At 34.2% G+C, this 17,802-nt stretch overlaps 1 protein-coding gene across 2 annotated transcripts in view; it reads right to left on the reverse strand.

The window, feature by feature from the left end:
• MON2 (MON2 homolog, regulator of endosome-to-Golgi trafficking) overlaps positions 1-17,802 on the reverse strand; it is a 167,878-nt gene that overhangs the window by 26,401 nt on the left and 123,675 nt on the right. For both annotated transcript variants that reach the window (XM_074226230.1, XM_074226231.1), the window contains 5 exons: positions 17,388-17,578; positions 12,805-12,865; positions 11,389-11,512; positions 6,355-6,562; positions 4,108-4,190 (listed from right to left, as the gene is read on the reverse strand). In XM_074226230.1, the coding sequence (XP_074082331.1) occupies positions 4,108-4,190; positions 6,355-6,562; positions 11,389-11,512; positions 12,805-12,865; positions 17,388-17,578 (667 nt within the window). The remainder of the gene's footprint in view (positions 1-4,107; positions 4,191-6,354; positions 6,563-11,388; positions 11,513-12,804; positions 12,866-17,387; positions 17,579-17,802) is intronic.

Consider the following 17,802-nt stretch of genomic DNA (forward strand, 5'->3'; position numbering starts at 1 on the left):
GCAAAAAAAAAAAACCAAACAAAAAACAGTTTTTTATTCAGCTATGACCTTTTCATCATGAATACTTGAAAGCATTCAATTTTATTAAATATCCATTTAATAAAGTATACTCAATTTTACTGCAAAGCTGATTCTTGGCTGTTAACTCTAGCTCTTTTGTCTTCTGGAAAATTATATTCCAACTCCTCTGCTCCTTTAATGTGGTAGCTACTAAATCTTGTATGAACCTAAATGGCTCCACAATAATTAAATTGTTTCTTTCTGGTTGCTTGCAATATTTTCCTCTTACCTGGGAGTTCTATAATGTTGTTACAATATTCCTGGGAATTTTATTTTGGGACCTTTTTTTTTAAGGTGTTTGCAAGGCAAATGGGGTTAAGTGGCTTGCCCAAGGCCACACAGCTAGGTAATTATTAAGTGACTGAGGCCGGATTTAAACCCAGGTACTTCTGACTCCAGAGCCGGTGCTCTATCCACTGTGCCACCTAGCCGCCCCTAGGACCTGTTTTAAGAAGGGATTGATATATTCTTTCAATTTCTATTTTATTCTATGGTTCTATGGTTCAGGGCAGTTTTCTTTGATTATTTCTTGAAAGATGATCTTCAGACTCTTTTTTTTTTTAATGGTGACTTTCAGGTGGTTCAATAATTCTTAAATTATCTCTTCTTAATCTATTTTCTAGGTCAGTTATTTTTCCAATGAAAAAATTCACATTTTCTTTTTTTTCCCTTTCTTTTGACTTTGCTATTATTTCTTGATATATCACGAAGTCATCAGCTTCCTCTGGCCAATTCTAATTTTTAAGGAATTATTTTCATCAGTGAGCTTTTCTATCTTCTTTCTCATCTGACCAATTCTATTTTGTAAAGAGTACTTCTCTTCAGTAGATTTTTTGTATTTCTTTTTAACCATTTATCTTATTTTGTTTTTTAAGGAGTTATTTTGATAGTTTTTTATGCCACCTGTACCCAGCTATTGACTCCTTTTTTATGATTTTCTTTCAATTCTCTCATACCTTTCCTCAATTTTTCTTTACCTCTCTTATTTGATTTTTGAGATTTTGTTGAGCTCTTTCAGGAATATTTTTTTGGAGAGGGTTAGGGGGAAGTGGGAGTGCCTGGGGCTGAGGCCAATGCACATTTTCTTTCACACTTTTTAATGTTGCTATTTTAATAGTAATGTTATTCTAAGTTTATGTTTTGATCTTCCCTGTCATAGTAATTTTTATTTGTTTGTTTGCTTTTTAAAAAAAATTTATTCAAGGGGCAATGGAGTTCAGTGACTTGCCCAAGGTCACACAGCTAGACAATTATTAAGTGTCTGAGGTCAGAGTTAAACTCAGGTCCTCCTGACTCCAGGGCCTATGCTCTATCCACTATGCCACCCAGCTGCCCCGATCACAGTAACATTCTATAGTCAAATTCTTTTTTTTGTTGTTTGCTTATTGTTTTTAAGTCTATTTTTTGATTTGCATTCTTTTTATTCCCTTGGAAATGTGCCCAGGGTCTCCCCCTTGGGAATGTGTATGGGCAATGCAAAAGGTCCAGCAAAGGGTCCCCTTTGGACCAGTTGTATGATTCCCCATGAAATCTACCATCTCAGTTACCTTCAAGGGAAGATTCCAGAGAAAGAATTCATAAATAGAGATGTATGCATAGTAACAAATGCAAAAGTAACAAAAAATAAGAAATTTGAAAAGAAAAAAGAGCTTATATTTTTTTCCTGAAGGCAAAAAGGAGCCCTAGGAGTTTATATATTGGGGAGAGACAAAACTAGAACTAAGAAAATAATTTTGGCAGCTAAGTGTAGGAGGGATTGGAAAGGGGAGAAACTTGAGGTAGGAAACCAGTTAGAAAGCTATTACAAGAATTTAAGTGAAGGGTGATAAGAGTCTGAACTAGGGTAGTAGCCATGTAAGTGAAAAAGGAAAGTATTAAAGAGATGCTATGGATAAGCATGAAGTGATGAAGGCTGGTGGTGGCAGAATTAAAAGACAGAAGTGAAATTAGCCAATCATAGAAAAAGGCTGGTTTATGGGTGTGAGAGACAGAGAAGAACTGATGATGACATCTAAGTTGCACACTTGTAAAAATTCTTGTTTTTGCAGGGCAATGGGGTTAAGTGACTTGCCCAAGGTCACACAGCTAGGTAATTATATATTGTGTGTGAACTTTTGCCTGGATTGCCTTCAGGAAAACTACAAAAGATCTTTTAATGACCCCAAGCTTGTCATCTTTCTAAATATCAATATTCTACCAATATTGTTACATAGCAATAAAAATACAGACTATAACAATCTCCAAAATGAATTCAAAAAATAAACATCACAAACTGCAATGAATGGAAAGATGCATGGAGTGGGATGGAAAAGGTGTGTGAGAGTCAGCTGCGACATAAAACCAATGAGGAACTTCAAATAATAGGGCTAAAATGTCATCATAAAAACTGTGATAGAAAGAGGAGATGGAGAGGAGAGAATGATGACAGGTAGGTAGTCAAAGAGAAAGCTCTTGTAATTTTGTGATGGTAGGATAAATATTTGGGTGGATCCTCTTTGAGAAACTTTTGAGAAGTCATGGACAACAGTGGCAGAGCAATGGCAAGAAAGGTTAGGATAGAAGCTACATGGTTGGAAGGGACCCCAAAACCAATTAGATTATAGATCCATATGGGATTTGATCATATTATAAAACTGCTGAACTCCTATTTTTCATTATTAGTGCTGCCCTCTACATAGTCTACTGGCTTTACAAACAGACGAAAAACTGGGTTTTTTCCCCCTCTTCCTTTCTCCCTTGATTTACATTATGATTAATAACCTGTTAATTGCCTAAAGATCTTTCTAAGTAATACAAGCATTGCTCCCCTGAAAAGGTTGACTAATTTCTAATGATTTCTGTGATATATACTAATGGGATAATGGTAGTCTGATCTTTAGGAAATATGTATTGTTTACATTTTCAAAATGACACATTCAGAGATTAACATTCTTATAAAAGAATTTAACTTAAGTTGAAGTTATTAAGCTTAAGAAAGAGAATATTGCTGATTTTCTCATTGGAATGTAAACTCTTTGAAGACATTTTTTTCTTTTTATTCCCCGTACTTTGTGCAAAACCTGGTATACAGTAGTTCCTTAAAGAGGGACTTATGATTGAACTAGCTCTCCTTACAGAAATCTCAGTGTACTATTTATAAATCTATCAACTCTATGAAAAATTTAGCTAGTATCATGACTCTGCAAACACATGCCAAAAAAATTTCAGGAATGCAAGCTAAACTAACATAAGCCCAAGTGAGGAGTCATTTGGTTACATAAACATAAATAAGCTGAGAACATGTTTAACTGGAATATTCTCTATGGTTTAATGAATAATCTATGTACTTCCTCATCTTCTGGTTAAATTTCTCAAGCATTTTGGGCTAAATATCAGAAGACTGCAAGAAATAATGTTAATAAAGTACCTGAAGTACACATATAAAAAATGGATCTCCTAAAAAGGACAGGAAAAAAATAATGAGTTTAAATTTTTAAAATTATTTGGATTCAAATACAAATTTTCTCAATGTGAATGGCTATCATCCTTGAGGAGCTGTTTAGCAGCTTGGTAGCTTGAATTTTCAACCTCCAAAATGGAAAAATTATATTTTACCTATAACGCATAGATGTTAAGCAGATAAATTCAATAATATTAGTTTCTGTGAATACATATGTATATTTTACTTGATAAAGGATGAAATAACTGTCAGTTCAAGAGGTAAAGGGAACAAGTTTTGCTGAGAAAGTTCTAGAATGAACAATATAAAATGACATACAGGTAGATATCTGGCTTCAATGATTTGGTCACTGATGGTTGAGATGATCATAGAATGCTTTATGGAGGAGATGGTATTTGATCTAAATTATGAAAAATGGATAGGACTTCAACAGGAAGATACTGAATGTTCAAAAGTATTTCCACTAGTTGATGAAAGGGAGTGGACAAAGATTCTCAATGAAATAGGGCTAATGGATAATAAATTCCATAAAACATTAATAATATCTAAATAAATTAAAGCTGGAATGAAAATATTTTATATTTGAAACAGATTTTTTAAGCACTTACCATTTTCAGGTTGAGTTTTTTTAAGTGAATCTATAAGAGTACTGACTGCTTTTAAAACAAATATGATTTCTGTCACTTGTTGCCTAAAAAAAAAAGAAAAATTTCAGTGGAAATTTTAAAATTTACAACTTATCTATTGGAACAGAAAAATAATGGGAAAGGGTTTTTTTTTTTTAACAATATTAAGTGCAAATGAACCTGAAGTAAAATATGCTAATTTTAAAATTTTATCTTTTTATCTTTAATATGAAAACTACATTCTAATATGAAAACAAATACATAAGCATCAAGTGAATAATATTTTCATCAATTTAGCAAATCAGCTGTATTATAACTCTTAAGGATTATAGTCCTCTCTACCCTCAAAAAAAAGATTCCATTACTATTCCAAATGATCAATCTCAGAGTACTTCTATTTGGAGATGTTGCAAGAGATGAATCTCACAAATTTGTTCCTTCAAGGTTTTCTACACAAAAATAGTTTTTCTTCTTTAAAATTTTTCCAAATTTTCTCAGTTCCAAGGAATTCATTTCATTTCTGATATGAACTGAGGTTATTATTCTTCAGTTAAAAAATACTGTGAGATACAACTCAATTCTTATGTTTTAAGCAATGAAGTTACTTTTATCAGTCTCTTATAACATGACTTCTTAGAAAAAGACTGCAATTTGCATCAAAACACTGGATAGAAGATTGAGAAAATATTATACAATCTAAGTTTACAAACTAAGAAGTCAGATAATAAATGAATTAAATTGAAAGTAGTAAATCTAATGAAATAGATATCAAAATCATTTAAAAATGATGCCTGAGGGGATAAGTGTAGTAATACTCTGAGGGAAAGAGAATGTATGTATCTTAAAGCATCCAAAATAATGAGAGTGCATAAAAAATTCTAAGAACTTTTTATGTTATAAAAATGCATTACTATTTTTCTAAAAGGATAAGATATTCAGTTCTCAGTAATTAATCTCTCCAAGGATATTTAGAATGTTATTATTTGTACAAAATGTAATTTATTATAATAGGAGCTCTGGTCATGAAAAAAATAGCCCATACATGACTACAGTTCAGGATCCATCCTGCGTCTCAAGATATAGATGGAACAGTTACAAGTAGTACTTTCCCCATGGTCCCTACAAACTAATACTACTTCACAGTGCTCTAAGAACCACCTAAACAAGGAGCCTGCCTCTGGCTCCTAGTGCCTAAGGTAGGGTCTTTCTTTAATTTATTGTGAGACTTTGTTAACCATGACAAACACTACATGGTCATTAAATGCTTACAAACAGCTATACAGGCATTGGAAAATTGCTATAATTCCAGCAGTGGTTGACTTGGTAGGTCTTTCATTTAAGAACAATGGTGTTCTAAGAAATAGAAGTCACTAGCAACTTCAGAGACAAAAAGATTTACCATGGTAACTTGGAAAAAGATTAGGTTATAGATTTTAGGAAAAACTGCAGATTTTTTTGGTTTCAAAGATTACCTTAAACATAACAACTAAAATCTATAATTTAATTAAAATAAATGTCATCATACCAGGATTGACTGCACTTCAAAATAAGTAGTGATTCTACCCTGTGAAGACATGACTCAGGAAGTAGGAAACTGTCAAGTTTTCCTATGCTTCACCTGGAAAACTTTTTTTTTATCACTTCTTAAATTTAATTAAAGCACTTTAATTAAAGTCCTATCTCTAACTTTAACAATTTAATTTTATCACTTCTTTTCCTGTTGCTGCATCTCAGAAACCTTCTAAGGAGTTGGTGATAGTGGTAACAATGAATTAACTTTTGAGCCTGGGTCAGTTGTGGGCACTACCAAGTACAGGTAGTCATTTAAAGACACCAAAAACTCTTTTTTTCAGGTGTTCAGTCTTTTTGATGCTACTTTGTAAGCCTTGGTTGTAACCTCTTGATAGTTCTCTTTGACTGAATTTGGATTGTATACTCTTGGTCTTATCCTCTAGTTAATCTGGCCTAATAATCACTTTTGACTAGATGAGCCAGAGGTAAACAACAAACTGTTTATGCAGCCAAAGGGGGTTAATTCAGTAGACAAAGTAAAAACTTTTAAAAAAAAGATGACTGCACAGAGGCAGTCAGAGGTTCTCAGACTTTCTGCTTTGCACCTAACTCTGATGCTAAAGAGAGAACATTGGGATTAATCATTATAATCATTGTTCACTGACAAGTAAAAAGAAAATGACTGCATTTTTAATAAAATTAAATAAAAGGTGAAACCTTGGAAGAGGACATTTGCCACTAAGTCTTTCATCCTCTATGTAGCGATGTAGGACGTCTTGGGATCTCTTCAAGAGCACTGAGAGGGCCATTCGTGAGATATAGCCTTCCTGAGGTGTTGTCACTTTGTTACTGAAGGAAAATTGGAGTAGTGTTTCAAAACACATTTTAGAAAATTCTTCTCTCATTCGAATATCAATTTCTGCTTCTGTAAAAGTAATATATGATCTTTAATTTAATAGTGAAATAAGAGTTAAGTCTAAAATATTATTATTAAAATCTTAAGCACAACTCTAGAAGATTTCTAAAGTAAGTAATATTAAGATATATTCTGGATTATATTACTAGATGAAAGATGTATTAATATTTTATATCAGTGTACCATTTAAAAGGTTCATAAGCTCTTTTCATGAGAAGGAAGTAATGCATTTCTAGGTTATAGAAATAGTTACTGAAAATGATGCTTTCATTATGAGCCAGTATTTGAAAATGTTTATGTAGCAAAGAAAAAAAAAGAAACATGATTTTGCTTCCACTAAATCAGGAGAGGTTTGTTCCAAAGTCTCTCTTTGGACATGGGAACAGTAAGTTTTAGTTTTAGATGAGTTTGCCTCATTTGGTAGTTACAGCAAAAAGAATTGGTCAGTAAAAGTGGAAGTAAATCTGATAAGTTCTGACTGAGTGTGTGTGTGATTTCCTTAAGGAGTAAGAGGTGGGAATCTATAGAGTCTGAAGTAATTTCCACCACCAAGAATTTCTACCTCCTATGACTGTATATGTGGATTTATGTACTTCTCAGGCTAACTTAATCTTAAAATAATAATAATAGCTAACATTTATACAGCACAGTCCCAAGACTGTGCTAAGTGATTTACAATTATTAGTTCATTTGAAATAATAAAAGTTGAAGTATGAAAAACAAATCTCTAGGTCTTTTATTGAATAAGTGTCTACCCCAATTAATGGAAGGAAACTATTTCTGAATTGTGTAAGTGAGAAGCCATATATTTCTTAAGAGAGAAGATAAAGGAAGAGAAGCAGGAAGATTGTAGTAATGTAATCTTACTCTTTTATAAGCAGTTATAAAAAATTTTCAACTCATATTTTCTCTCTCAGGATCCATTCTGAGTCTCAAGATATAGATGGAACAGTTACTAGTTACAAGTACCATTTTCCCCATGGTCCCTACAAACTAATATTACTCCACAAAGTTCTAAGAACTACCTAAACAAGGAGTCTGCCCCTCAATAATCCCTATTCTCAAGGAGCTTACATTTCATCAGGGGGTGGAGAGGACTTATGATTTCACTTGTAGAAACAACTCAGGAACTTTCTCTACCAATGCAACTTAGCAATTTCTCATCAATATATAGTCTAGGAGAAAGTTGTCCAGAAAATGAGAAATTAAGTGCCTTGCCTAGGTTTACATAAGCAATATGTTTCCAAGGCAGAACTTAAATACAAGACTTCCTAGATTCAAGGATAGCACTTGATTTACTGCACTGCATTGTCTCTATACAGGTACATAAAAAATCATGTACAGAGTGGTCAGGATGTGAAGACACCAGCAGTTTGGGAGGATGAGGAAAGCTTCCTATACTACCAGGTATTGCTTGAGTGGTGCCTGGATTCCAAGAGGCAGAGTAAGATGGAGCACATGCCAGGAAAGGGGGATGTGGCCATTGGAAAGGCATGGATGAAGTGCAATGGTTGGGAGATAAAGAAAAGGACAATAAAGTTGGACTTTAGTTTGTAACAAAAGGAATAATGCAGAGCAAGGGTGGAAAGACTGATTGGGATCAACATTTTAAAAATGAAGCATTATGATCTCATCCTCAAGGCAAGGAGCCTGTGGAGTTCACTGAGCAGGGGAACGACATGCTCAGATCTGGCACCTGGATAAGGAGACCAGACTGGAGAGATCAATGAAAGGGCTGTTTTAACAGGCTGTGCAAGAGGTGAAGAGGCAAGTACTGATCTTTTAGTCACATTGTGAAAACAGAAATGCCAAGTAGTACCTTAACAATGGTTGTGGAGGGCAAAAGAGAGCCCTGAACCTGGGGTACTTGGCAAAAACATTTTAGAAGGGAAGACAGTGAGTTCTGTTTTGAACACGATGAGCTAGAGATAGCACCAGGGCAGCTGTTCTGAAGCTTAGGGGAGAAAGTGGGGTTAGAAAAACAGATCTGAGTCATCTGTGTAGAGTGAATGTGAGTATATGTTGAGAAGAACAGAGGGCCCTATAGAACCTTGGGGACTGCTCACAACTGGGGGGGATCATGAGGCATAAAAAGAAGAGAATGAAGAGAGAAGACCCATCCAGGAGATGGTAATAACCGTGTGTCAAATGGAGCACCATAGTCACAAAGGGTTTAGACTGAGAAAAGCTCAATCAGATCAACAATTAATAAATTATTGGTTAACTCTAGAGTCAGAAATTTCAGTTGAAGTGATAAGACAAACCAAGAGGTTTCAAAGAACTGAAATTAAGTGAGAAGAGAGTAAAAGGAAGAAAGAACTGTAAATAGCCTTTTATGAGAATTTGGCAGAGAAAGGTAGAAGAGATATAGGATGATGACTTGAGACAATGGTAGAGTTGAGTGAATTATTTCTCAAGATGGGGAGACATGGGTATGCCTGAAGTCAATAGGAAAGAACCTCTACAAAAGGATAGAAGATTAGAAAGAAAAAAAGAATGCCTGAAGGACAATCTAGTAGATATAGGAAGGGATGGGAAAGAGTTTTCACAAAGATAAAGGAGACATCCTTATCAGAGAACCATAAAAATAAGTATAAAAAGACAAATAAAATTAAATAATTCTGATTTTTTTTCAAATTTTTTACCAGGCTATTTGATCAAAGATAAGGATCTTGGTTTTGCATAAAAAGCACCAGACTTAGAATAAAAATATGCAGGTTTTAGCTGAGGCACTTACATATATCAGTGATGGAAAGCTGATTAATTCTATGAAACTTAACTGAAAATGGAGATAATACTACTTTAACTACCTCATAGACCTACTGTAAGGAAAAAAAGGGGGGGATTTATATACCAAAAATGACTTTTTAAATATCATATATTATTATTGTGAGTGGGTAGATGCTAATTTTTAAAAGTCATACTGGAGAGGTGTTAAAGAGTCAATTTTTTTCTTCTGAAAAGAGCACAAGTACCACCTATTGGTTAAATTGTAAAAATACTTTAGGAATGAGTGAAGATACTCAGGAGAGCCATCTAGTGGGAAAAGCAATTAGTCTGATGAATAAGAATCAAATCTGTATAAGAATACTGTAGAAAGTTATGCTGTTATATTAAGATGTTTAACATGTTCAGAAAAAGAAAACTCTGGCAATTCTTTTTAATTCCGAGTAAATGTTAAACTTCCTCACAGAAATCAATTCCTAATCAACTTCTTAATATTTGTTAATTTACTGATTCATTCATTCATATATCTACTATATGTAAAACACTATGCTAAATGATGCTAATACAAAGACAAAATAAAATAGCCTCTGCCCTCAAGTAGTTTATCTGCTCTTGAAGGAAAATAATACATATACAAATAAGTAACTAAACAACATATTTATAGCACAAGGTTACTTTCCAGGGAGTGGACAGGAAAAAGTGCTAAATAAAAAGTGGCACTAGCCCTGGGAGTAAGGGACTCAATGAAGTGGAGGTAAAGATCATGTGTCTTTCAGAAATAGGCAACAGCCTGTGCTAAGTCATGGGGATGAGAGATGGAGTATCATACAAGGGGAGAACACAATTAGGCAGGTTTAACTGAAAACTTCCCGAAGAATAATAAAGCTGTTCAGAAAGTCTGGAATTAGGAACTGTAGCAAGGCTGAAAAGTCCTTTAAAAGTTAAAAGGAAGAATTGATACTCTCTTTGCCTACAAGGATAGAGTTTCTTGAGCACAGGAATGGCATGGTAAGACATGTGTTTCAGGAATAAGAATTTGTCAACTGTCTAGAAAATAGATGGGAAAGTGGAGAGAATAGTGGCAGGTAGGAAGTTGTTTCAACAGTACAGTTGAGAAGTAATCAGGACCTATATTGACTGGATTGTAGGGTTCAGAGAATGGAAAGAGTAGAGAATGATGTGATTGCTGAGAGAGAGAGAGAGAGAGAGAGAGAGAGAGAGGCTCTCAAAAAATGGTAGTTACAATTGATTGAAAAATAGTGAGTTCTTTGTTGGACATGTTAAGTTTGAGATGCTTAAAAGACTGGATTTCACAGTGGAAATGGGCTGGATATGTAGATCTGAGAGTCATCTTTAAAAGTGATAACTGAATTCATGGGAGGAGTAGTGGAGAAGGGGAAAGATAAGAGGAAAGGAAAGAAGGTGAAATACAGAGGGGAAGGAAAGGAGATGAAATGGAGGAAGGGAGAAGAGATAGGGAGACAAGGAAAAAGAAAGGGAGGAAGAGAGAGAGAGGAGAGAGAGAGAGAGAGAGAGAGAGAGAGAGAGAGAGAGAGATGAATGAGAACGAGAACACAGTACCCAGGACAGAGCTATTGGGTACACTCAAAAATATGCTGATTGATATAAACAATATACTCATTGATTATCTTCTTTGTTCCATGACTTAGATCAGTCAAATATTAAACATTATCTGACTAGGAATAAGACATCATCAATTATCCTTGAATTAGCTACAATGAACTAATAATAATTTTGAGGATTCAAATTTATTAATAAAACACTGCTCACAATTAGAATTTGCTGTTTACCTCAATTGCAATTTTGTTTCACAGGAGATCAGATATCAAATCTACAAAATAATACTATTTCCAAAGCATATACAAATTCAATTCATCTGGATCTGTAAATATGAATTTATCACTCAAAAATTTTCATTATATATTGACTTTGTCTAAGTTTACTGTCTTCCAACCCCAAGTTTCACTGTGTAGAAGTTGCCAATCTCTGGCTCATAATTTTCTATAATCATATGCTAAAGTTAAGTTGTTACAAAAGTATTCTAATCCTGATTAGCACTGATTTGTTTTATCATTCAAATAGCATACCTGTAAATGAAGATGACTGAGAATGTATGGAGCCCTTATTTAGCATAGTCATTATCTGGCCAACAAAATCCTTGGGAATAAAATTAGCATAAGGCAGTATCTCTGTGCTGATGAGCTGTACCACCTAAAGTAAATTAAACACTTTTAAATATGTTTATTCTCCTGAAAGTGAAAGACTCTCACTTCCTATTTGTACACACACACACACACACACACACACACAAAATCTCTCTTTCTCTTCCTGTCTTGTCACAAAATAATCAAAGGTATAAATGTTCTTCATTTACAACGTAAGTAGCAAGATTATAAATGATGAGTATCAGTCTAGCTATCTGTTACAAATCTATTAGAAAACTGCTATACTATAATACTGCAGATGTTGTAAGCACTCATCTCCAAAAGTATGAAGTAGCTAAAAAAATAATATATTTAACAACTTTCTACAATATGATTGTGGCAAACTCCAAAATGCTATTATGGTCAACACCTAATATATGATTTTATAAAAAATTTGGAGAAAATTAATATGTATTAAGCAATAAGAGAAAGGCTATCATGGGCAGAATATGTGATTTAGAATTGGAAGCTCTGAGCCTGAATTCTGCCCTGCCTTTTTGATCATGAACCAGTCACAACTTCTTTTGAATTTCAATTTTCTCTTCTTGAAATTGATATTTTAATATAATTAGGACACACAAATGTGTTTTTTAAAAAACACATTTTAAAATGGATAATTTAAACTGATTTATGCCATTCAGTTTACTTAAAAGCAAAAAATTCAAGTATTTTACAAACTTCTTGAGAATATTTACTCGAAAAGCTCTGTCTGTAGGAACAACATCAATAGACTAAAGACTAAAGATGTGAAACCAAGTGATTTGTTATGTTACTGCCTGGTAACCATAAAGCTAATTATTAGTCTTCAGTAGGTAAATATCAAATAAGATAGCAAATGCAAAATATTTTGTGACCAGGGTTATGCTCAAGATGGAGACCTGGATTCAAAGTCCATTCCCATCAAAGACTGATGGGCAAGCCACTTAACCCTATTGCCTTGCAAAAACCTAAAGACTGATGGCTTATACAGCTGTACAATCTCTCTACTAATACTAAGTCACTGAAGTTGATGTGTCTCACTTGAGGGAGGTTCCTATCTAAAAGTTCCTAATGCAGATGATAAAACAGGTCCAGACCAAAACAAAGAAAAACCCAATCTCAAAACACAAAATAAAAACATTTCAAAATGCATTATACAATATCACTTATTACTATTTAGTCATCATACAAACTTTGACAGACTAACACTAAAGATTTAGTCTTAACTGTCACCTTAATTTATTCTTAGATAATACATTTAATTCTCCTGCATGGTTCAACAAAAAGCCATATAAAAAACATTTATGAGAAACTACTTACCTCAACATCAATACTCTCATTTCTTTGAAATTCTTGAATAGAAAGATTATCTGGAGGTATGCTAAAAAACCAAAAAACAAACAAACCAGAATTTTAGCTTTTAAAAAAAAATGCAAACTCTGAATTAAATTGAAAAAGTATCTGTAATAAAAATCTAAGAAAAATACTGGGGAAAAATTTTTTTCTTATGCTAGGGCACTTTTTTTAAAAAAAGATTTTATTTTGGGTTTTACAATCCACCCCCCAATCTTACTTCCCTGCCCCCCACAGAAGGCAATTTGCACATCTTTACATTGTTTCCATGGTATACAATGATCCAAATTGAATGTGATGAGAGAGAAATCATATCCTTAAGGAAGAAACATAAAGTATAAGAGATAGCAAGATCAGACAATAAAATGTCAGTCCCCCCCCCCCCCAAATTAAAGGTAATAGTCCTTGGTGTTTGTTCAAACTCCACAGTTCTTTCTCTAGATACAGATGGTATGTATTCTCCATTGCAGACAGCCCCAAACTGTCCCTGATTGTTGCACTGATGGAATGAGCAAGTCCATAAAGGCTGATCATCGCCCCCATGTTGCTGTTTTTCTGGTTCTGCTCATCTCACTCACCATCAGTTCATGTAAATCCCTCCAGGTTTCCCTGAATTCCCATCCTTCCTGGAACAACAGTGTTGCATGACATACATATACCACAGTTTGCTAAGCCATTCCCTAATTGAAGGACATTTACTTGACTTCCAATTCTTTACCACCACAAATAGGGCTGTCATGAATATTTTTGTACAAGTGATATTTTTATACTTTTTCATCATCTCTTCAGGATATACACCCAGTAGTAGTATTGCTGGATCAAAGGGTATGCACATTTTTGTTGCCCTTTGGGCACAGTTCCAAATTGCTCTCCAGAAAGGTTGGATGAGTTCACAGCTCCACTAATAATGTAATAGTGTCCCAGATTTTCCACAACCCTGCCAGCAATGATCATTATCCATTGGCCAGTCTGAAAGGTGTGAGGTGGTACCTCAGAGAAACTTTAATTTGCATTTATCTAATAAGTAATGATTTAAAGCAATTTTTCATATGATTATGGATTGCTTTGTTTTGATCTCCTCATTTATAAATTGCCTTTGCATATCCTTTGACCATTTGTCAATTGGGGAATGGCTTTTTTTTAATTTGACCCAGTTCTCTGTATATTTTAGAAATGAGTCCTTTGTCAGAAACATTAGTTGCAAATATTGTTTCCCAGTTTACTGCATTTCTTTTGATCTTGGTTACAGTGGTTTTGTCTGTGCAAAAGTTTTTTAATTTCAGGTAATCAAAATCATCTAGTTTGTTTTTAGTGATGTTCTCTATCTCTTCCTTAGTCATAAACTGCTTTGCTTTCCATAGATCGACCGGTAAACTAGTCCTTGATCTTTAGGACACTTTTTAAAAAAAAAAGTATTTTATGGAGAATATAATCTATTATATTAAACTTCATTTAATAAAAATGACTTTAAATTAAACGCTACTCCATATATCTTGAGTCCAAGCTCAATTTAATTAAATTTATAAAGCTGCAAATATATTTTGTTTTCTAAAATGTTGTAAAGTACAGATAAATTTAAGTAGCTATTCATATAGGCACAGATATGAGTTTTTATTGCACAATCATGAGGTGTTTGTTTTGACAATACAAGATGTAAACATTCCTCCTGACAATGTCTGACTATAATGCCTTGTAATATATCTGCACTACTTTTTAGGACTTGGCCTTTAAAAAGAACAGAGATCCAAAGCCCAGTTCTTTCTGGTCTTGCTGGCCACTTCTCTACATCCAAAATACCAGTAGTAGTTAGAGAAGTATAGGTAGTATGACAGAAGTTCCCAGACAGTACCACATTCCTGGAGAAAAAGGAATTTCTGAGCCTAAGTGGATTTCTGGTACCAAGTAGAAGCTGCAGAACAGCAAGAGTATAAATCTTAAAAATATCAAGACAAAAACAAAACCTTGCCCTTCACTCTCACTGAGTTCTTTGAGAAAAAGAAAAAGATTCTTTAATGAAATCAAATTCCCATTTTTGAGCAAGGAAGTTCAACTTGGTTATATGATAAACTGAAGACAACCATATAGGTCTCTCAGAGATTATGACTAACCTATTATCCCATGTGAGGAGGGTAGTGTTGGTGGGGGCAGGTCTTTACCCTGCCCCTCACCTCCCACCCCGCAACCTAGGCTGGTGCTGTAGAGATCTACAGAACTAGGGAATGGAAAAAGCACTGCAGAGAGGTCTACTGAGAAGGGATGAATTGTCTTGGACTGTCTTATGATTTGGGGTGAGCATTCTCTCTATTTTGTGACTGTTGGTTTCACACAGAGTCAACATAGAACCAACTCAGATCAGAACAAGATCCCTGGCTAAAACCAAACAGGTGCTATTTCATGCTACTTAAATTACCAATGTGGAGGAACCAAAAACTTCACAAGGTAGCCTATTCCACTTGTGGACAACACCTTACAAGTTAGATTAGAGCTGCCCTATATTTGATATATTCTTAGCCTTAGTTAAGTATTCATGTATTCTAAGCCTTAGGTTAGGTGGATGTGTGGTAGTAGAATACTATTTTATACACTCTTTAGTAACTCAGACAGAAGTTATATTCTGATTTCCCAAGGGAAAAGTAGGGTAAGAGCACAAGTAAAAAGGAGATTTGTGAGAATCACTTAAACTAGTCCCTGTAAACCCTCAGTTGTAGTTTGGGACCTTGAGCTATATAAATAAAAAGGAACAACCTGTCAAACCAATTGCTGAAACAGATATGGTATCATCAACCTCCACTAATATCAGCAGACTTCAAAGCTATTTCCAAAGAGAGGTTTGTTCTCCAGAAATCTGAAGTAATCAAAAACTTTAGGAATCAAGAAAAAAAAATCCAGATAACTAAAACATTGAGCAATTAAGAAATACAATGATAGTGATATAGTGCTGACAAAAAACATAACACTTTGTTTTTAAAGCTCAAAGAAAAGGATAAACAGAACAGGCAAGAAAGGAATTTGCTATCATAGTCAGTGTGAAGCAAACAAATCTTTTCATACCTAAAGGTTTTGGTTTTGCTTTCTTTTACTATTTGTTTTGCTTTCTTGGCTATCTTTGACAAATAAATTAACCATTAGAAAAGGCCAATAAAGAGCCAGAATGAAGTTCCTTATTTTAAGGATAAGGAAATGAAGCCCAGAAAAGTCTAAATAATCATGTTTTGTGGCAGCAAATTCTCAATGCAGAAATGGAAGGTGTAGGGCCTTCCCTCTGCTGATCATTACCAGTTTATCTCATCCAGCATCTTAGGATACCTAGTTCTTATATACTGTCTCCTCCATTAGACTGTGAGCTCCTTAGGGAAAGGATTAGTTTTACCTTTTTTATCTCCCCATTATTTAAGCACAAGGTCTGCCTGAGAACTATTGAAATACAAGTCCTCACGTGACAGAATTTCACCACATAGGAACAAGGAAAGTACAGAAGAAACCTAGGAGTTGATGGGAACTGGATACCAGAGTTATCAGAGATTAGTCAAAACTCAGCCTTTAGCAAATCTAACCCTTAAATATCTCCTCTCCCTGGAGAGCCCAGCTTGTTGCAGACTTTGGATTATGTTAGTTCAGAAGACGATATACACATATATTTATGTATGTAAGCATGTGTATATATGGATATATGTGTATTATGTATGCATGCATATGTATATAGATAATGAGAAGAGGGTACATGGCCAGTCGTATGTCATAAAAACACAGGCATAATGAGATTCTTATCTAGGGTCAGACAGCTGACTTTCCTTATATTTTGACAACAATATTTTGGGGACTCAATGTTCTTATCTATAATATGAAGTCAATGAAATATATTGTGGGGGGGGAAATCCCACTGCTTCTGTCATCAGAGGGCCTGGGTTTAAATAATGCCTTTTGTGTTGAAAGGCTTTCTAAGGATCCTTTTCAAGGGCTGAATAGGATTCCATCTATCAAAACAAGTCAACTCCTTCACCTTTTCATGAATTTTTATATCGTTCTTGGAGGCACAAAAATCATAGTTCTTTAATCACTAACCTTTTATATACAATGTTATACTGATTTCTCATGTCAATACAGTTTATAGAATAAAATGATAAAAAGATAAAATTTACTATTTAAATCATATACCCAATGAAAAGGGACAGCTACATGGTACAGTGGAGAGTAGGGCCTGGACTGAGGAAGACTTGAGTTCAAAATCAATCTCGGCCTGTTATTAGACTGTGACCCTGGGCAAGTCACTTAACCTGTTTACCTGTTTACTCAACTGTAATATGAGCTAGAAAAGGAAATGGTAAATGAATCCAGTATCTTTATCAAGAAAACCCCAAATAAGGTCATAGAGACAGATATGACTGAAACATCAAATAACAAATCTAATTAATAAATAACTTATTATTAACCTGTTTTGAGAACACTTACTTAACATTACTGATGAATGAAATACAGAGAGAAAACTAGCTGGTGATATAATAATTTGATATTTCTTTTTTAAATTTCTAAATAAAAATTAATGAGCTGACCTTTTAGTGAATAAAAAGTCCTCAAATGTGTTGGCTAATTCTGGCCACATACTGTCAAATTTCCCTGAAGAAGCATGCTGTCTGGCAACAGGTAGTCCAATAGATAGAACTTTGAGCAGAGAAGATACTGACAACTTCCAAGTGGTTTCAGAAGGGCAGGCATACTTCAAGCTCAGAGGTATTCTTAAAGTCTATTAAAAAAAATTACATTGAAAACTAATTATTGCCGTGATTAACAGAAGAACAATTAATTCCTATTCTACATAAACTATTTTAAAAAACAGAAGAAGGAGTTCTGCCAAACTCCTTTTATGATACCAACATGGTGCTGATATCTAAACCAGGAAGAAGCACAACAAAGAAAATAATAGACCAATTTCTCTAATGAATATTGATGCAAAAATCTTAAATAAAA

This window comes from Macrotis lagotis, chromosome 2 (genome assembly GCF_037893015.1).
Source record: "Macrotis lagotis isolate mMagLag1 chromosome 2, bilby.v1.9.chrom.fasta, whole genome shotgun sequence".
NCBI classification, from domain to species: Eukaryota; Metazoa; Chordata; class Mammalia; order Peramelemorphia; family Peramelidae; genus Macrotis; species Macrotis lagotis.